A 22,125-nucleotide genomic window follows, 5' to 3' on the forward strand; every position below is an offset into this window, starting at 1 on the left:
TATATATATATATATATATATATGTATATCTATATCTATATATATATATCGTTAATCATTCTTTTAGACTCTACAATATATAGTCGCTACAGTTACAAACTACAGTTTAGTATTATTTTTTTATAACATCTCTAGAACACACAAAATGGCTGGCTCCCAATAACAGTCTCATTGAACAGCAGAGCTGCATTTGCCCTGCAACAGCTCCTGGATATAAACCCTACTTGTATACATGCTCTAGTATAAGCAAACGCAATATAAATCACATGCTGCTGTAGTGAAAAGTAAGAATCGTGGTTGTTGTTTGACTTAGATTGCAGACCGATCTATTCCACTCCCTTTTTTCAGGCTGAAGCACTGCTGCATCCATAATGACCACACACCGTGGTGAAGTGGCATGTGGTGATAATGAATATGGCATAAGCCAGATGACAAGGGCACGGTGCTAAAATCAGACAACCATGGAAGGCTGGATGGACTTGTGCCAGTTTTGCATATCTGAGGTCAAGGGCACAGCAGACACTGGCTCGGATTACCCTTTCTATTGAGGGTTACCCATTTGCAAAGCCCATCCTGTTGGCTAAGACTGTTCATCGGTTGCCAGCAGTCATTAGTATCGAATGTGTAAAATGCAGCTGTGTGACTCAACAACAAAATGTTTTGCTAAATTTATTTGTTACTGGGGCATCGTGGAAAAACTTTGTGTTTATGACAAACAAACACATTTCTACAGTGGCAAGTAAAAATAAAATCAGATAAAACAAAGTTTAAAATGAGCAATTTACATAAAACACATTTTGTTTGGTGAATAACATGTATCCATAATCTAGGGATTGTCACAACGATCTTAAACCTGTCAACAGGTATGTGACAAAGACTGTTGGGTACGACTGGCTCTTCTTTCCAATAGAAACACCAAACAGAAAAGGATATGCTGTATAAATACGTTTTCAGCTAACTAGAGATGGGAAAAGACAAATGATTCCCCGCATGAGTGAAAAACCCATGTAGCTACTCTTGGCAGTCACATAAGGAATACATTCTTCAGCTCGTTAGTACCAGATATCAATATCATGTTCTGAAATGAAAATATACGTTAGCTAAAAAAGCGTGTGGTTACAACCACTTGAAGTCTTCCTGGTATGTTTTATACCTAATTGTGCTTTATGAAGTAACTTTTTAGGACTTACCTCTAACATCAGGAGAAAATCGTGCAGAATGTCGAGAAACAAAGAGTTTCAGTTCGTCATCTAAGTTGCATTCAATGAGGTTTGTGTCCCAAGAGCGGATTCCTGTAAAAAAAAAAAAAAAAGTAAAACAGCATTTAGACACAGATCCTGATTTTATATTGTTTCTGTTTCTTCAGTTGCCTTTTTGCAGGGATTCAATATTAAGTTAGTCAGGTTCAGTATGTTAATCGATGTGATTAATCTAATAGATAAAAATACAAAAAGTTTAGAATGACTCATTTAGAACCAGCGGCAATGGTATCATCTTGAGCCATACCTCTGCAAACTCTCTTGTAGTTCTGAAAGCACAAAGGGAATGAAGAAGATTGCTTACAGTGAAAGCATTAGAGATGAAGCACCTCCTGCCTAAAGATATATATTGTAATTTCATCATGGATTCATAAGTTGCCTTTAGAAATATAGAAATTTATGTACCAGGCTATTTAAAAAAGCCATATATTTGCTTGCATTTGTTTGTCTTAGTCCAGAAGCCAGATCCCAGTATTTGAGTTTTTGATTGACACTGTGTATTTATGAATGTGGCATCGAAAGAAAGCGTATCATCACATGTATGAATGACAGATGCAGTCATCACCTTGAAATGTGGCTTCCATAAATGCCACCACACCCATTGCAAAAACTCTGTATACATGACAAACGGGTCCACTGTTCCAGCTGTAGATATGAAATAATGTTCCAATCCCACTAAAGTATGGTATTATTGAAAAGTTCCACTTAAAGCCCTGCATTTCACTCCAATGATTTGTCTGCCCTGCGTCTAAATTAATATACCATAACACTTATTTGCATTTCTACAGCAAACAATGGAGAATGCATTTTTGTATGCCAATAGTAAAGTCTGCCCTTATCAGAACATCACAATTCACATGCAACCCTGAAAGCCTATAATAGCATCCCTACAACAAGGCATGGCATTAAGCATACGAATGGAAATGACTGGTTCAATACTGCTTTGGTAACACTGTGTAACAATTTTTTTTTTTTTTTTTTGTTCCTGGGTAGTAAGAGTTATTTCCTAATTGCTTATGCCTCAAAAGTATAGAACATGGCTATTATTCCCCGCAAACTTTGCTTTTGTGACCAGGACAGTGATATTTCAAAATATCACTATTTCCAATGGGAAAATGGGCAAATGTGTGTCTTTTCGTTCACATAAAGTCAGAAAAAAAGCAACATATGAATCCAAATTAACATGTATTTATACTAAAGTAATACAAAGATGACTACAAAAGATTTAGAAGTGAGTAGTTTTTCGAGATTTACAATTATACTGTAAATACAGTATAATTGTAAATACAGTATAATTGTAAATCTCGAACAACTACTCACTTCTAAATCTTTTGTAGTCATCTTTGTATTACTTTAGTATAAATACATGTTAATTTGGATTCATATGTTGTTTTTTCTATACTTTTGAGGCATAAGCAATTAGGAAATAACACTTACTACCCAGGAACAAAAATTGTGTTACATAGTGTAATTCATGAAATGTACTTGTGCATTGTTTTGTGTTTTCAAATCCTCAAGGGCTTACAGGATGAAAAATACTTTCTTCACACTGGAACACAAGATCACAGAATGCAAAACCATGAACACCACAGTGCAGCTAATTTCAGACTAAACAGAATGGACTCAACAAAGCAGATGTAGCTGCATGGCATTTCGGTTTTCTTTGTAGCAGCTTCTATCCCTTCTCAGAAGAAGCAATATTCTCTTTAAAATATTTATGGCTGGGGGATTACCAAAGCAGCAGTGTTGATTGACTGGCATTTTTTCCAAGCTCTTACACAAACCACATCTCGCCCACTTATCTGTAAGATGCCATAGCATTATTGAAGGGGAGATGCACTTTCGAGGAAATGTCTGCTTATCTCAAATAAGTGGCAATAGGCCAGTTGCCATAACAGTATCTTTCACTGGTTTAATTTCAGTGGGCTGGCATCAGGATACAAGGCTAATAAATGTGCAGACGATCCCTAATGTATTTCTATATTAATAATATTAGGGATTGTTTCCATATTTGTAAAAAAAATAAGCAAACCTGACATTTTACTTCCTTTCCAGTGTTGCTCTAAATAGACTCACACACATTCTTCTAAATGTTGGTTTGGTTATAATGGCACTGAAGAAGCCCTAGCAGAACCATTAACTAACCACAGTATTACCAGCAATGGCAACACAATATATTGGAACAAACACAGTGAGTCTACAGCGGCACTGCAATCCAATTGTTTTGGTTCATAACACTGTAACACCATTGATATTTCAAAATAGCAAAATGGTACCAATGTTCTGACCAATAATGGCTCATTTCATTGTAGCAGCCCTTGTGCCTCCATTGCCTATAAGAGAAAATAAACAAACATTGTAATCACTTGATGTGCTTGAATTGCCACTGGAGATCATTCAGACAAGCATGATTCCGTAAGGAGGATGTGGATCCATTGAAAAAAACACCAGAGCGCCTACAACTATATGTGTTCTACTAATGTGAGCAGATGACTGGCATTACAGATAGAATTGATCTAGTGATCAAAGGATTCTCTTTAGCAAGGTCCTGCTATAAATGTCATCCAAATACTCAAACCTTGCTAAAACTAACCTGCTCAATACATTTTAGTCACACTTATGCTAATTATCCCACCATCTTATTATGTTCTAGTTAGATCCCACTTAAAATATGGTGTCACAAAGGACATACAGGGCTAGATGTAAGTCTAGGTGCAGTGCAAATAATTGCAGATGCAAAATTCTAATTGCGGCCAGGCAATTATTTAGCATTGTGCCTTATGTGAGCTTGAGAGCGATGCAAATTAATCAAAACGCACAAACAATGATCCGCAATTATGATAATGAGGGTCTCAATGAGCGCATTGGTCTATTTAGCGTTGCATATGCAAAGAAGTTAGGAGCAGTGGCGGCGGCAGGATTTAATTCCTGGCTGGGCCCCAAATTTTCACGGACGGGCCATTTATGACTTAAACGTAATGACGTAATTACCAATATGCGTCCTGAGGACACTCAGTCTATACTGTCAGAAATAGCATCATATTCTCAGACTGTCAACATTTTGAAAGTCGGACCTCCGATTTACCACCAACAGGCATAGCAGCACAAATTCCATACATTCGCGAGCTGCAAGTCACTACCACACATAAAGAAAATTACTTCTGACAAAATCTCTCAAACGTGTATTTGACTCCCCAAAGTGAGCTTAAATTTAAAAAGCTCTCATACAGTGAATAAAAGAAGGGTAATGCTTCCCTTTGAGCTTTAGAAAAGTGTCAGTTATATGGGAACAAAAACAAAACAGGAATAGAGGCATCAGTTGAGCATAACATACATCTCAGCTGCATCAGTCAACTGAATTCAAATTGATAAAATTAAATGTAGGTACTTACATTACTGGCACATTTGTTGATCGTCGGTTCTTTTTCTTTTTACAAAATGTGTAGGGATATAGCTAATGCGTAAGACACAAATATAACTCCAGTTTACTGCAAATGTTCTGTATTATTATATTTCTTAGCAGACGCCCTTATACAGAGCGACTTACAATTGTTACAAGATATCACATTATTTTTTACATACAATTACCCATTTATACTGTATAAATAACTAAACAGCAGCTGCACAAGCTGGTTGCTTGCGTGCCTTGCAATGAAAGAAAAGTTCCTGTATGTTTGCTGCTGATGTGCTTAATTTCGATACTATACTACCGAAGACACAAGAGCTCATATCTCAGCCGTCCAATCACCAATCTTCTTTTCATAACTATGACAACTGTACCGAGGTGGGTGGGACGGATATATTTTTTGAATCACGATGATGAGCTAGACTCGCCACTGCGGATTACAGTCTGATATGGGTTGGTATGAAATGTTTTTAATTGTCAATCACTCCAGAACTGGGTGGGTACATGAGCAAAATGGGTGGGCCCAGGCCCAGGCCCCTCAGGCCGAAGCGTGTGCCGCCCCTGGTTAGGAGTACAGAGAGTAGCAGTCACTGTAGGACATTTGCGGAACACGAAAATACAAACCAACAAAAAATGTCAGACGAAGGACAGCAAAGTCCTCTTGGCGTACAGAAAAGAAAATAAAACTTTTTCTGAGAAGGGATGAGAGTCTTACAGCTGAAGTCATTAAGCATGAAAAGCCTCAACCAACATCAGTTATGCTAGTATCCTTAGGCAATGATATGTACTGGCCTGCCCTTTTTAGCATGACATCCAGAAATTTGCCTAGCACTCTGGAAAAGGTGGATTGGGCTACCCTCCAGATATTCCAACTGTGGTTTGAAAGGAGCCAGAGGCTAATTTGTCCAGAGAACCCAGCACTCACATGTGCAGGGATAGCGGTCCCTATATTGACGCTGGGATCTAGCTCATCCCTTAATTCAGCTAGGTCTAGGATGGCCTGTGGAGTAAGATGATAATGCTTAGTAATGCATCCTCTGGCATCCGAAACAAAGTGACCCTGGGATTGAATATGCAGGGTCTTCTTCTTGCCCTTCTTCTCTGAAAGTGTTCCTGGCTCTCCTCAACAAGAGCCAAGTGTCGCTGCATCAGGAAGTGAACCACAGCAGCTATCCTGAAGCCAGTGACAGGTCTCTGCAGGTGTGTTCTTTTATACAGCTCTTAGTCACTTGCTTCTACAATGGTTTGCACCTTGTAGAAGAGGTTTTTGGAGGGTCAGCAATTGCAAAAGTGCAAGGCAAAATCCTTACATCATATTATAATGTTTGCGCCCACTTAGTATCCAGATCCCACCCAATTCCATTCTCTTTTCTTCATTTGAATGCATTTCAAATTAATTAATGGATTAATGATGGCAAAGTGCAAATTTGACAGCATGTGCAGAACACTTGGTGAACACCATTCTTTACATAAGCCGCATTTTTAGCGATTGCAAATCACTTTGCGTGTACATCTACCCCACAGTATTGCACTTTCGTATGGCAATGTATGAATCTCATTGTAATTTCGAAGTTTCGCATGTTCCCTTGATGCACTGCTGTTTTATTTTCTGCTGCTTTCTTTGTTGTAATCCTTCTAATCCCAGGCCATTTTTTTTATGTCAAGTGTCTGTTGCTTACAGTGTCCCAGTGAATGTATTGTGTTATTTCTTTCCATGTTTCTTTTCTTAATGTTTTTTGGCCCTGCAAATTGTTAAATAATATTTCCTGATTTTTTTTTCCATTTCACTAACTAACAGGTGAGTTTTGTCTTTGTGGAAATTTGTTTTCCTTTTCTTTTTGACCAGTGCCATAGTTGCATCAAGGTTGGAGTTTGCAGAAGCCATAGCTCGATCCTATTATATTTGCTACTACTTCTTTCTGTTCACTATACCACTCATTTATCTTTGCTAGAAGGAAGTTCTAAACCTTGACTTCCGACGTTGTGAATCTATTCATAATGAGATGCAAATTCCGATCTCTCCTGTAATGAGCAGTACCTTATGCTGTTTGTATTACAGTAGATGTTCATGAAAAAGAGCTGTTTAGTAAATTGCACGCACAAATTCTACGAAGGACGGAGGCTACGAATTTGCAGTATTTACGAACAGTAATATTAGTACATAGAGCCCAATAAATTTAGTACAGAGTGTAGGACGAGAGGGCACAGATGGAAGCAGAGTCACTGTAACCAAATCTAAATGTAAGAAGCACAGTGGAATGACATGCCTGTAAACAAGCAGCGATGAGCTAATAGTGCTTTACTGAGGCCTTCACTACAGGGCATTGAGTGTATGAGGAGATATGTCTTCCAAGAGCATAATAACCCAGGCTGAGTTTTCAGTGCTAGCGAGGGAGACGGTTCTCTTCAAGTACACTTGATGCTTCCTCTAGATTTAATTATTATGTGACAAGTGTTAGTCTGTTGTTAATTTGAATAAGCCATTCTGCTCAGCGACTAACTGCTGTTGATATGCTGCTACTGGGTCCCTTTGTCCCTTCCTTTATTTATCTAAACAGTATTTTTTTTTCATTTTATTGTTGGATAACAGGATTTGAAATTCCAATTAATATATCATATTACATAATCAGATAGCAAAACATAAGTTTATTAGCACAATAATGTATAAATAGAGTGATCCTACTTTTATTTTTTTTAAATCACTTTGGTTAAATCACATACCTTTGTGAAGGGAAAGTGTGTTTGAAAACAAACAGTGGAGGTAATTATAGACATACATACCTGCCAAGTCTTCCGATTTTGGCGGGAGACTCTCGATAATGTAGACTGCCAATTGTAATGCATTATTAGCTTAAATTAAGTTTGTAAAACAAGTGCCTCCACATTCCCGCCTGCTCACTCTACAGGGGATACAGTAATAAAATATCTTTATATTGTAATTCAGCACCAGCCCCGTCACCCCCCAAAAAATCTCAGAATTTTGAATTTTCAAAGGTTGGCAGGTATGCATCTATATACAGCCATTTCTGTATGTCCTACAATTTGTCATTTGGTATAACAGAACTAAAAGGAGTGTATAAGTCCTAGGCTGTCTCTAAAATGGCAGCAATGACTGGTAATTGTCGGGTTTTTTCCAAGCCTGACCACAGACCAAGCATACCCAGCAGACTGAAATCGTATGTTGTTTTCTGCTTGCCATGGTATTCTCCATTTTATAGCCTAGTTTTACAGCTTTTCCATTAAAAAAAAAAAATCTCATACACACATGTATGGATAGAGTAAACAAGGCAAAAATTTACATTTAACAAATCATGCTTGGTGACGTGGCAGCTTTATTTACAAACCCTTTGCCTTTCACCTCTAGCCCCCAAGTGGACATTAGCCCACATCACGTTCAAGCTGAGGGTGTTCAGGACTGGAGTGTATTTACAGTGACTCTTATGATGATGGCTGGCAGTCTGGCTGACTGCAGCCACTGTAACTCTTTCATAGTAAAGAGGCTAAACACAGGGCAGCCATCACCATAATACTGTAAAACAAAATAAATAAAAAGCAATACGCTTTATTAGTATATTCAGAGTATTGACAAGTTGAATTAAACATGTTGTATACATCAATGTCGAGCTAACGTACTGTTTCTCCGTGTGAAAACAAACAAAAGAAAAACAATTACGAGTAGTCAGGTTTGTTCCTTTTCTAATAATGGAATGTTAACTTGTCATATGCTCTTGTTTAAATGCTTCGGCAGTTGTTTACTTTTCAACTACATCTCTCCCATTATATAGACATTCTCTGAAACGCCCTTTGCTGGAAGAGGTCTGCTGTGGCTTTCCGTATGAACCGCACTGCGGACTGAACCACGCCCACATGCCGGTAGCGGAGAACAGCAGAGAAGCAAAATGCGGAGAATGATGAGAATGAATGAGTGAAAGACGCTACTGTCAGGCGGAGGTCGTGAAATACACCCCAAACTGTGCATGACGGCACACCTGAAGGCTTTTGCCAGTAGTAATTTTAATAAACGATACCGATACAGGTCCCTTTATTTTGGCTACGATTCGTTAACGTTTAAAGGCATATGCAATGTCATGTACAGCGTGTTGCAATAAAACATTATTATATTATTATTATTATTATTATTATTATTATATTATTATAATAATAATAATAATAATAATAATAATAATAATAATAATAATAATAATAATATAAATTATTATTATTATTGTGACATTAATTGAAACACATGTAATTAGACTTGTGGTACTAAAAATTTTAAGATATGTCTTATGTTAACCACGTGTATATGATATATATATATATATATATATATATATATATATATATATATATATATATATATATATATATATGTGTGTGTGTGTGTGTGTGTGTGTGTGTGTGTGTGTGTGTGTGTGTGTGTATACAACATGGTTTTGTTAAAATTAATTTTACATAACAAACACAAAACTTATGCAAACGTTTGCATAATAATATCACTATATTATTATTATTATTATTATTATTATTATTATTATTATTATTATCGCTTTAGCATTTTGTATTAAAAATACAATTGAAACTAGCAATACAGTCTTGTAGGACCACTAAGCTAATTAAATTTGTGTGGGAAAAAAAAATGGTTAAAAACCAACAATGAAATTGGACTTAGCTTTTTGGGTGTGGTACAGCAGGAAAAAAATCTGCATAATTGTTGCCATTGGAAGTAAATTGCTGAATCGTTATAAGCAACATCATGTTCGGTACGAATTGCCATACATAGACAGTAATATAATAACATATATTATAAGAATGAATTGTAAGAAAAACTAATGCACATGTGTAAATGTATCATTTTCTTTCATATAATGGCTTGTACCACCCCAGCTCTTTAAAAAAAAAAAAAGGGTGTTGCACTGTATCGGACCATCTGTTTGATTTACACTACGAGCAGAAAACGTCAATAGCTTTTCCCTCCAGGGAGGGACACGGCGTGAAAGTTATTATATTATTATTATTATTATATTATTATTATTATATTATTATAAAAAAACAAAACATAAACATGACTGCCGTTCATCTATTTACCAAATTTTATTGCCGTCCACTTATAAAATGACAGGTGGACGTTGGTTTTTTCCAAACGGGTTCCAATAAAAAAGACTCTTTTGCGGGTGTAAAAGTTTTGAGATTTCTTATGGTTTTTGAGTGGTATACCAATGGAATGTCTGACTGTTATACATTACATCAAATGGATATATATAATGTATTATATACATAAGTTATTTTTATTATTATTATTATTATTATTTACAGTGTTTTTTCCTTTCTCTATCTGTTGTCTGTGAACTACAATATTGCACAGTCTTTTCTTACCTCGCTGTATATCTGCAATGGCACACCTCAGGTGACCGTCGGTAACAATCTCTCCGATAACCACCAGCAAATAGAATTTATTGTCGAGAAACCGGTGGGAAAGGTTTGAAGATGATGGAGACGGCACTGCATTGCTACTACAAGTAGGCTCAGAGTCTACTGTTGTTTCCACTAACGTCGCCATCCTCACAGCCCCCAATTTGTAACTGTGAGAATGAAACCGCTACCGCCAGACGGGGAGTAAGCACTGAAGGAGTGGTTCACGCTTTTATACTCCAGACACTGTCACAACCATGAGGAACGGGGAGGAGAAAATGAACTAGAAATCACGGTCTGGTTTTTTTTTTTTTTTCACAGTTGATGTCATTTGCAGCGAATCAAACCTGCCCGGAAGCAATAAAAGATTGAGAGAGAGAGAGAGAGAGAGAGAGAGAGAGAGAGAGAGAGAGAGAGAGAGAGAGAGAGAGAGAGAGAGAGAGGCTACATTATAAAACTAAAGAAAAGAAAAAAAAGAAATAATTGTTTCATATGAATTGCAATATGTTTTATACAACGGAGGTAGACTTCTTTAGACAATATAATGTCCTATTTTGTGTATACTGTACGCTACTGAATCAAAACCGCATATTGTAATATGTAGAGCTGAACACCATAACAGAACATAACATTAGGGTTCTAAAAGTTAACAAAAATATAGTGGATTGTCACATGTACATTGTAATAAATAACACTACTACTAATAATAACAACAATACCATCACTACAACCACTACCGCCAACAGCAACAACAACAACAACAACAATAATAATAATAATAATAATAATAATAATAATAATAATAATAATAATAATAATAATAATAATAATTTGCAACAAAACAAAGTAGCAGTTTTGTCTTATGGTACAAAAGTGTCAAGTGAAAGCCAGCCTTAGATCTTTCGGTAAACAGGTCAGTAAGCTTATATCGTGATTCCATCAACCACAGAACTCGGGTATGTGTTCGAGTCCCCCCTAACTATAACTCGCTATGGCATCGACACTGTAACTGCAGCAACTTGGAGAACAGCAAAGGAGGCCTTCTAATCACTTACAGTATTTATCGTTCTTATATGGCCCTAAATCTTAAGGTACCAGTAAACTTTTATGATAAGCATTTGCTATCTCTCTGTTTGAAAACTTAGCTATGGTTCACAACATAACACAGTGGAATGATCACAGTATAATTGCAGGAGGGTATTGCCACGTGTGAAAACTTTAAAAATATAAAGCCTAATCAAAAATGCTTTAATTTGTTTAGAAATAATTTCAAACTGGTTAATAGAAAAGCAAGCACTGGTAAAATCAGCTTAGTTTTATACAGTGCAGAACTACTTTATTTTAACGTTTTGATTTGTTTATGGACTTTGAGATACCTGCACGATGAGTGTCTTCAGTAATAGTCCTATCGACAACAAGTGAAGAATAATCAACCATTTTGTTACAGACTTTCTAAGAAGTCTGGCACAAACAATTTTGGATGTTACTTAATTAAACCCTTGTTAAACAAAAATGACACAAAAATGCTCAACATAAAAAAGAACACTCCTACTACAGTAGCAGGCTCAGTGTACACTGCCTTTGGGTTTCTCATCGCATCAGGTCAATTCCAGATTTTTTAAATCCTTTAATGGAAATGTCTGGTCAACTTTTAATGTTTTCAAGCAAATTGGCTTGTCCATCAACTCAAGTTCTAGGAGAATTCAAGCCAGTTGGAGTGCACTCAAGTCAACTCAAGTTCTAGGAGAATTCAAGCCAGTTGGAGTGCACTCGAGTCAACTCAAGTTGGCTGTCCATGGAAACGGAGTATTAGAGTACAATAAGGGTGCTATAGCCAATGCATCTTAATTTCCAAATATGAAACACCAAATTATGGAACCACTAACGTCTCTGTTTAGTCCTACTGGTTTCTTTATGAAGCTGTGGATAAAAGTGATACATTATTAATGTTGCTTTGAAGCTGGGCTTAGCTGAGCAGCATGTAACACATTGCATAATATACAGTAGCCTATTAATGAACTGATAACAATCTAAACTGATAGGTAGAATAATATAAAACCCTATCTTATTCTGCAAAACGTTGAAGTGCTGTTAAACATATTTTAATGATGTGGTCGACTAGGATTGGAAAATTCCTCAGTAGGGATCTGCTGTTTGTTGAATCTTTATATTTTTGTATTAATTAATATATACCTCATTACCAAAACAGCATCTGTTCATATGTTAGTAAGATGGTTGTAAGCCATCAATAGATTGAATAAGCATGACCAACTCTTGTTCCGATTTCAGGGTTCTAACTGTGCATCTCGGTGACATGGAGAAAGCTTTTTTAATCTCTTTCACTGTCATATCAGCAGAGCTGTACTAAAAACATCTTGCTGAATAACAATAATAAAAAGGGAGCTTGTATTTTACTTGTGAGAGTCTTGTGGATTCATCCTATATGCAGCAGTCAAGATTACTTCATTACATTCATCACCTTACATATATCAGGAATATGTATGTGTGGTGGACTGGGTCCCTTTCATTATGTTTTTTCGTCATTAATCAACTGCATTATTCTCTCAATAGTTTTCTCTAATGTAATATTGCATTTCAGGTCTGTGTCTGTGTTCTCAAATCTACTAGCTGAGACCTCAGGTATGATCTCTCCTGTGTTGTTTTTGGGTGCTTGAAACATATCTTTTTTTGTCATTTGCAATATTAAAAAGTAATACCAGCAACAGGCATGATGGTTGTGTGCTAATGCTTTATGAATGAAGATGATGATAACCTTCTTGCTATTTTTCCTCTTACATGTGAAAACACAACTCAAAGACTTTAAAATAATGAATGGTATAGATGACCAACACGCTGGCTACAAAAATTCTTCCTGTGTAAGTTCTAAACAGAATGTAGAAAATGAACACCCATTTAGACACATTTGCATTGATGTGAAAGATGAGTTGCTAAGGCAAGATTGTTTTTCTGTGATCAAAAGGGACTTGTCATGTTTGGTAGACAGCAGAGTGGGGAGTACAGGGCAATCAGAATGACAGCATACTAATAATGAAGACAATGATTATAGCTGGTACATCTTAAAGAGTAACTGGTATAATGAATTCAGAGTATACAGTAAAGTTATTGTTATGGGAAAGACTAACAGCAATGAAATAGTATGCTCTGTAATCTTGAATGCCATTTATTATATAGTCTATAATTCAATAGGTATGCACCTAAGTACATTATTTCCGTTTTTAACCTAAACTTATCATTTTCTTTTCGGTAACCAGAATGTCACCAGTTCAAATCCCACCCTGCCGCTGACTGACTCACTGTGTGACCCTGAGCAATTCACTTAACTTCCTTCTGCTCCATCCTGCGGATGAGATGTTAAATCAATGTCCTATTGGAAGTCACTCTGCATATAATGCACAGTTCACAGCCTACCTCTGTAAAGTGCTTTGTAATGGTGGTTGAGAATACTGTAGCTTTGAGAATGCAAATTGAGAAAAATGATAATTGTCATATTATAAGCTCACCTGGCTTTAAACAATTCATTCTCTTGAATGCATCCTCACTCTCTGGCTTAATCTAATTGATTCCCTGATTCCCACAGCCTGTGTGCATATCATCTTGACTGAGTCTGGGAACTACAGTACTGGGATGGAAGACCATGGTCAACACCAAGTTCTGTGCAAAGATTTATTATGTGTTTTATCATATAGAACGCTCCCTCCGAGACAGAACTCAGACAATTCCACAACACAGCACTGGGAGCATAGTGGGTTTGGAGGTGAAAGCTGGTGTACTCAACACCAGGAGAGATTCAAACATCTCTCTGAGGCGTTTATTCAGTAAGCAGACACATAGAACAGAATTTCAGCAATCAAGAACAAATTACACAAGTCTTACAAAGTAAAATGCCCTGTAGTCGGGACTCCTATAGAAAAGATCTGTTCTCCAGAGGGTCACTCTTGCAGCTCACGTGCTGGGAGGTCACTTAGCTGGTTCAGAACCCTGGAGAGCTGCTGCAGAGGATTGCTTGCATAGTTTCAGCACTACTGGCTGGACATCCTTGTAGAATGGGTTATTTATTTTTTTAGGAATTAAAGTTGGTAACAGGCTATCTACAATAACTGCGCTACAAAAGATGCTTACCACACACAAAAAATTTTTTTAAAAAAAAACATTACAAAATGCACAATCACAAATAGGTGTACTCAATAAATATAGCAATATTGATACCATCAAGTCAGATTTTAAATCAGGAAACTGAAGGTTCTTGTTAAAAATGGCAGGCTGATATGAGGTCTACTATATCAGGATCTTTCACTTTGAGATATCACACATTTTTATACCAAGACTAATTTTAATGTAACGAGAGTTCAATTGAATAAAGATATACCATGTCCCAACAAGTACATGATTTACACACAGATGTATTTTTGTTGGTCAATATTATTTATAAATGTTATATTAGTAGAACTTGCCAGCTGCAGGGAAGTTTACGAAGACCCTTTGAATTCTTTTAAAATGAGATTTCTGTTCTTATATTTGTACTGCACATTTGACATACCAGTATTCTGCTTCATGTTTAACTTTCTTGAAGCTGAATTTTTTAATTTGTTACATTTTTGTAAAATTAACGAGGCAAAAGCTGATTTTGCTGAGAATAGGCACCTTCATGAAATGGATTTGTTGAAATCAAGAACACTCACAGACTTGATATGGTAGCATGTTGGTGGTGAAAAAAACACTAGGAGGCGTGTGACAGAAAGATAATGAACCCTGGTTGTAAATCTCCCTCCCGACCTATGAGGGTACTAAGCAAGGACAGAGTTTTTTTGACGGGCTGGGTTGACGGTTCTTTCCCCAGGTCGGGAAGTTGGTCAGTCTAGAAAAAGGCGAGACTCCGTTGCAAGAACATATTGACCTGGAAGGGAAACAATATAGCAGCCGCAGATTGTAAAGGCAGCTGCTACATTGTTTGCTACACTGCAGCTCACACACTAAACTGACTTGTGTATGTGTTTTGTGTTTAATGTGGGGATACAATAATGGGACTATTATTTAGGGACCAGCCCAGGGATTATAAATGTAAGTAATACACGCCGCTGTATTACTTACCAGCATTATTATTTACTGTTTGTTTTGCCGTCAGGCACTGGACATAAAAATAAATTAAAAAAACCCTTTCACCTGGATTACAATTGTCTGTCTGTTCTTTAATCACCTGCACCTGCACACTATCAACCACTCTGCCACAAGGTGATAGTCCCGTTTTAGCATAGAGCAAGCTGGATACAGGCTGTAGAGAGGTACTGCCCCATGCCAACAGAGCAATGCAGTAGTCCCTGTGAGTCCTCAGCCAGGATTATTTAACAAGAGTAGGTGAGACACTGGGGATTCAACATAGACTGTGTTTTGCATTTCCACCTCCCTCCTTTCCTCTACACACCTTACCCTAAATCTGAGATATGTTCAACCTAATTGACATTTGTTTAATGACTGCTGTACTCTCAATAATAATAATACAAAAATTAAACAAACCTTAAGCTTTGTCTTCTCTGAAATTGTTTAAACATCTGCTTAACTGTTAATGTATTGAATTATGAGAAGTGAGAGTTATTTATGCATGAGACAGTAATCCTCCTCTTCAGTTGCTATGACTTTGGGATCAGATGCTTTAAGAACAGCAGCATGAGTCTGCAACAATTTCTCTCCTCTGTAATTTACAGAAACCACCAACTGAATCTTTGCTACAGTAATGGATTTCACACAACAGTAACATGCATGTCTATGTAATACGCCTTCCACATTAGTCTTGCACATCATTGGCCATTACTCAAGTAATGAGGTATTCCTATTTTACATGATTGAAATCACAACATTTACTTCCTGGGAGGAGCGTTTCAATCAATATTTGAATGGAACGGCATGAAAGAGTTTTGTCTCCATTTATATTGTAAGGGCTGTTTTGGTTTGGGATATTTTTTTTTTATCTTCCCTGCCTTTAAAACAGCAATTACTGTACTCTTTGCCTGCTGACGGACAGCGAGGTCAAACTGAATTATTTGAAGAGGGCTGCAGCATAATATTATATATCTTTAACTCTGTATTAATCCAGCTGCAGGGGTTTATTGACTGTACATTTCAGCCCTTAATAGCTTTGACAAAATGCCATTACAAAAATGAAATATACTTTTACCATAACACATGCTCCTTTTATACAGGAATGACAATAATATGATTAATATCAGATAAGATTTACTGTAATTATTATGTTAGCTCCATATATTTAAACTAATAATGTGTTACAATACTTCATTCTTTTTAATTCATTGAGCTTTCTTTCAGCTTTGCTTGTAATTCTGACATCTCATAATCTGAAAAAATATTTTAACTGGAAATTCAATGAGCCGTAATAATGCATATTGACATATTAACAGTGTTTTGGATTCTTTTAATGTACGTACAGCAAATATATCTTCACAAAACTGGTTAAAATGCAACTGGTTGTGCATAGTCAAAGTATTTACAAATGATTACAACTGACACAAGCGATTAGTTTAGATTTTATACTGTACCGCACAATAATCTACACTAGGATTTTTCTTTATTTTATACCTTGACATGTTTGAGTCTTGCTAATACTTGCAGCGTCTGTCTCTCAAATGTTTTTGTTTTATTTATTACTCTGCGCCCCAATTCTCCAATCCCCCTCACACATGCTTCAGATGCCAATGTTCAAGTGAGTTGGGAGCACATGGATTTAACTGTCAAAAAGAGAAACCAGTCAACACTGGGAAGTGTCATAACATATCCCCTATGTACTGTCTATTAGACCTGGATTAGCTGGTTAGATATCTACAATCATATACCTATGCAATAGAACCCAGGTTAAAGGGCATTACACTCTGGTAATCATTATTTTATTGCAAAATTGAACATCTTTAAATTACAGATTTCTCGTTTGGTTTTGCTGTGTTTTGATTTCTTAAAGTCAGGAATTCTACTGGAATGTTCAACTGTTAAATACCATGAGGTAGCTAACAAACGTTTCTGTTTGATGGATGAAAACGCTTTGCTTTCTAGTCATAAATCTCAATAAGACAGAGGTGCTATTGGTGGACTTGGTAAATTGCCTCGCTTTGAAATATCTTTTGATGGGAATGTTTTGATTCCATTTCATGCTGTGATAAAGTCTGGGAATCACTATGGATCCAGAACTATGTTTGGACACCCACATTAGCTCAGTTATAAGGCCTCATTTTATTATTTGAGGAACATTGCCACATTGAGATCCATGTTATCTGGTAAAGAGGCTGAGATGTTGGTTCATGCTTTTGTTATTTTTTGACTAGATTACTGTAATGCTTTGTTTGCTGGCCTTCCTGATTCTAAACTGAATCAGCCCAACTGGTTCAAAATGCTGCTGCTAGTTTACTCCAAGTCTAAAATCACTACATTGGCTCCCTGTTAAGTCCAGGGTTGATTTTAAAAATCGTTTTACTTCTTGTAAGGTGCTTCATAGTCTAGGGCCTTCATATCTGGAAGAACTGTTGGTACCTGATGTCCCTAGTCGAGATCAGCAAATACAGGCCTTCTGGTTGCTCCTAGAAATCAGGACGGATAAGAGTCTTTAGTAGATATGCCCCCTGCCTTTGGAACTCTATTCCAAATTATATTCTGAATGCTGGCACAGTTGACATTTTTAAATCAATTTTAAAAGCATACCTGTTTGAGTTTGCTTATTTCTGAGCTGGATTTCTAGCCCATTGGCTTCCTTTTTATTTTTATTTTTTTAATTGTAACACGCCCTGGGATGCCTGCATGAAGAGCACTATATAAAAGTAAATTATATTGTATTGTATAATCCCCAGCTGCACAAGTACATGTAGCACTCTACTTGTATTTTAGGCTTAAAGTGAGGTAGAGCTATGAAATGACTACCACATACCTACAGGTAGCTTTATTATTGATAACCTGAATGAATAACCTCCCATTATTTTACATACCCCATCTGTGTGACTCAACAACAATCACAAAACCAACACACATGTAGCTGTTAAGAAATGCTCAGGTCTATACTCCAGGGAGTTTTCAGCCAGGATTGAAGAGCTGTGAGAAGAAGCCTCTCATCAGCCAGTGCCAGTGTCCTTCAACTTTTATGAGTGCTAAATTACCAGCATCAACAATTTAAAAAATGCAATACAATTTACTGCTGGAATGACTGGTATGCAATCAAAAACAAAACAAATAAATAACCCTTTGAAAAAACCTAAAGATACATTTGACTGATGCTATATTTAATCCAGTTTGTTTTGGCTAGTCAGCCACACTGTCTAGTGCAATTTGTTTTGATAGTTGTTGAGATAAGTATCAATAACATTAGTTCAACTCTTATGGGCATTTTATGTGAATATTTTAAAAATAAAACTGACAGCAGATGAACCAGGAAATCCCTGAATAAGTATCGCATTGATTTACCCAGCATGAAAAGATGTGTTGTTTTTCATAGCTTTACAGTAGCAGCTGCACAGCAACTCCTAATGGGATTAAGGGAGGACAGAAATCCTCCAATTGATGGAAAATTGAGGAAAAAAGCGATGCCCCAGCAACAAGCATCCCGTGGCATCTTTCAGTACTTCTAATAAATTAATATATACATTAATACAAAAATAAGGTGCTACTCAGGACATTCACATGACATTATAGAGCTCCTTTTTTAGTGAAAGCATTGGGACGCAAATGACATCATTGGATTCAATGGTAAAGAATGGTAAAAACATGGTTAAGCGTGGAAAAGCACAGTAAAAGCACAGCAGGAAAGCAGGGTTAAATGCTAAATTATTGTGCAAATATACAGTTGTAAACTTTCTGCTCTTTCTTGTTCTCCTAACACACACTGCAGTAAACAGGTTTCTGACTGATGTGTTTCTTACAGAGTGTTGCAGGGGGGACAGGTTAATGGCTACACTCTGGGGATCTCAGGTTCGAGTCCAGGCTATGTCACAGCTGACCGTGACAGGGCGTTCCTAGGGGGCGGTGCACAATTGGTCGAGTGCTGCCCGGGTAGGCTTAGGTCAGCAGGGGAATCCACGGCTCTCAGTGGCCGATAGGGCGCCTGCGGTTCTGCAGTGGAGTCATTCAGATCGGTGTTGTCCTCTGGCACTATAGGTCTGGTGGCCTCGCTATGGATCCAAAGTGCGAAAAGTGACGGATTAGCAGGAGCACGTTTCGGAGGAGGCATGCTCCAGTCTGGCTTCCCTGAGTCAGCAGCGGGGGGGCTGAGAGCGGTGAGCCGAGGATACAATAATAACTGGGCACACTAAATTGGAGAGAAAACCGGGGTAAAAAAATTGGAGACAACTAAATTTAAAAAATAAAAAAATAAAAAATTGGTTACTCTATTGTACCCGATGAACTTAGAGGGAAGACATGTCTGAGAGCCCTTTCAAGATCACATTGCTGCTTTAAACCTACAATCCCGATGGATAGAACGCTACTAGTTTTTAACAAGTCACCAGGATGTGATGAAAAAAACAATATAATATACAAAGTGATTCTAAAAAACTAGAAGAATATATTAGTTAAGATAACACTTTTATTTCATGGCCCACACCAAGTTACTCTTGAAGTTGAAGTATTTAAGAGAGTTCCCTTGACTGCAGCTCATCTCTATTCAAGATACCTCTTCACACAGTTATAGGAGCATTGTGTTGTATTGGTTAAAGCATGACTTATTCCAATAATTAGGTGAAGAAAAAACAAACAAAACCAAAAAAACACAGATGCTTTTAGTGCTTGTGACCAGGTGGCTAGTGGTGACCTAGAAGACACAGACAGCAGTGCTGGGATATGAATAAATTATCTTTATTGTAAAATAAAAAGAACAAAACAAAAACAATTCAAAGAAACAAAAAGACACAGAACACAACGAGCATCGTGCTAGTCTAAACTGACAAGGGTAGCAGTTGAAATTTATGTTTTACTTCTCTGTAACTCACGACTCACGTTCCGCCTCCGAACACACACTCCCCCTGCAGCCAGAGCTGCAGGTCTTTTATATTACGGCTGAGGGATTAACTGGCTATTAATTATCTTATTAACCCCCCGGCCATAGTTTGCATGAGTTTAATAAATCTGCGTGACTGCCAGCTAATTCAATAATTACTAGCTGACAGTCATGCATTCTCACGAGAAGTCCTGAAACATAAAACAATAACAAACAATGGCAGACAGAACTTCACTCGTCCTGCCTTTAAAAATAATACAGATACAAAATAATACAAAACATCATATGCACAAGGGCGGGGAGTACCCTAATCACAATTACAGGTAGTACAGACTGCTGTGAATACTTGTCAAGTATTGTTCAGTTTTCACTGTTTGTTGCAAATAATAATAATAATAATAATAATAATATAATAATAATAATAATAATAATAATAATAATAATAATAATAATAATAATGTATCAGCATTTACTGCATGCTACTAATATTGAAATGAATTGAGGGTGCCAATAACCCAATATGCATCTTTTCATACAGGTCTACCTCTGTTTTTCAGTCCCCTAGGTATCACGGCTAGAACGCTGCTTATTATAGGGGCCTTGCTATCCCAGTGGTGCTGTAATTAAACTCACTCAATCCCCCAAAGCCATGATAACTCATATAAGCAAACTGTGGTTTTGTTAGAAGAATTAAAAGAAATCCTAATATTATTAGCTCCAATAATGCCTTGGTAGAAGACCCTGAGAAAGAAATATCAGGGTTGTGCACAAAGCAAAATCACAAATCCTGAACATTGACTAACATAGCCCCTCCTATCTAATGTGGAGCATGGGAATAAGAAATAGTAAACAAAGCCTAATAAATTTAATGACAATCATTTGGACTCAAAGTCTTTCTCCGTGTCTTCAATGTTGAAAGAGTTTAGAGATGCACACTGTTTAGATATACACACTGTCTACTTGTTTTGCTGTACCAGTGGAATATCCTCTATCTGAATCTAAGGCTGTTGATTCTTCAGTACTAAAAAGTCTGGAAACTTCCACAATTTTCAGATTTTCCTGCTGGGGGTCTGTGGTGGGGTGCCCCGCCCCTGTACGTATTTTTGTGTTATATATTATATATGTGGTGTGTTATTGTTGGTGTGGCTATAGTGGTGCGCAGGGTATAGATTGGGCTTTGTAGCACGAGTGGTTTAAACTGTATATTTGTAGTTAGGCGTGGGGGGTTGCCCAAGCACTTCACGAGCAGTTAAATGTGTACTGGGAGTGCACAAATTAGTTCACGTGCCGGGATTCAAGTGAATAATTAATTAGCAATTGAATCCTAGCACAGCTGTATATATAGATGCACGGATAACTCACTCAGGGATGGGTGTTCGGTGAGTGGAGAATGGGAGTAGAGAGAGGAGAAAGAAAATAATAATACTAACAATTGCTACTGGTGCTAAACCACCTTAGCACGGTACTTGTTTGGGTCAGTGTTTTGTTTGTCTATTTATTTTGGCCAAGGTGCAGTTTTGTTTTGTGTTTTGTGAAAGTCTTTTGTTCTGTTTAAAAATCTTTAATTTTATTTAATAAATACACACATCACTGCGTTTCTTACCCCAGTGTGCTGTTGTGTTGCATTCATTTCCTGCCCTGACGTCACCACCAGCCAGCCTGGTCACAGCAATTTCTGAACAGCAATTTCACAAACTGATAGTGATTTTAGGGTTAAAATGGAGGTCTGGGATTAATGGTGGTTTAAGGTTAGGATTATGTGTATTGCTGCTCGAACAAACACAATTACAGTACATATTTTCTATAATCAGATATCTCAAGTGAATCAGCTCTGAGTCAACATCACACAAATCTTCTCCATCAGGCAGGGAAATGAAAACCCATGGAATGTGCATTGCTGCCGACAGTGTTTAGAGTTCCTTGCACTGTAACACACACACAGCCTTATCTTCACGCAATCCCCTCGCAAAAAAATAGGGCTTTGGCACAAAATGAGAGATATTCCAAAACGGCACAAAACATTTGCGAGACATTGGAATATAACAGTT

The 22,125-nt window shown here is 37.1% G+C and overlaps 1 protein-coding gene across 1 annotated transcript in view; it reads right to left on the minus strand.

Moving 5' to 3' along the window:
* Positions 1-10,292, minus strand: part of LOC121305594 (microtubule-associated protein 1B-like) — a 53,799-nt gene extending 43,507 nt beyond the window's left edge. Inside the window, exons 1-2 of the mRNA XM_041237287.1 lie at positions 10,042-10,292; positions 1,191-1,292 (exon numbers count right to left, since the gene is read on the minus strand). Of these exons, the coding sequence (XP_041093221.1) occupies positions 1,191-1,292; positions 10,042-10,225 (286 nt within the window). The 5' untranslated portion in view covers positions 10,226-10,292. The remainder of the gene's footprint in view (positions 1-1,190; positions 1,293-10,041) is intronic.
* Between the last annotated feature and the right edge of the window lie 11,833 nt (positions 10,293-22,125).

Source organism: Polyodon spathula, chromosome 2, assembly GCF_017654505.1.
Source record: "Polyodon spathula isolate WHYD16114869_AA chromosome 2, ASM1765450v1, whole genome shotgun sequence".
Classification (NCBI taxonomy): domain Eukaryota; kingdom Metazoa; phylum Chordata; class Actinopteri; order Acipenseriformes; family Polyodontidae; genus Polyodon; species Polyodon spathula.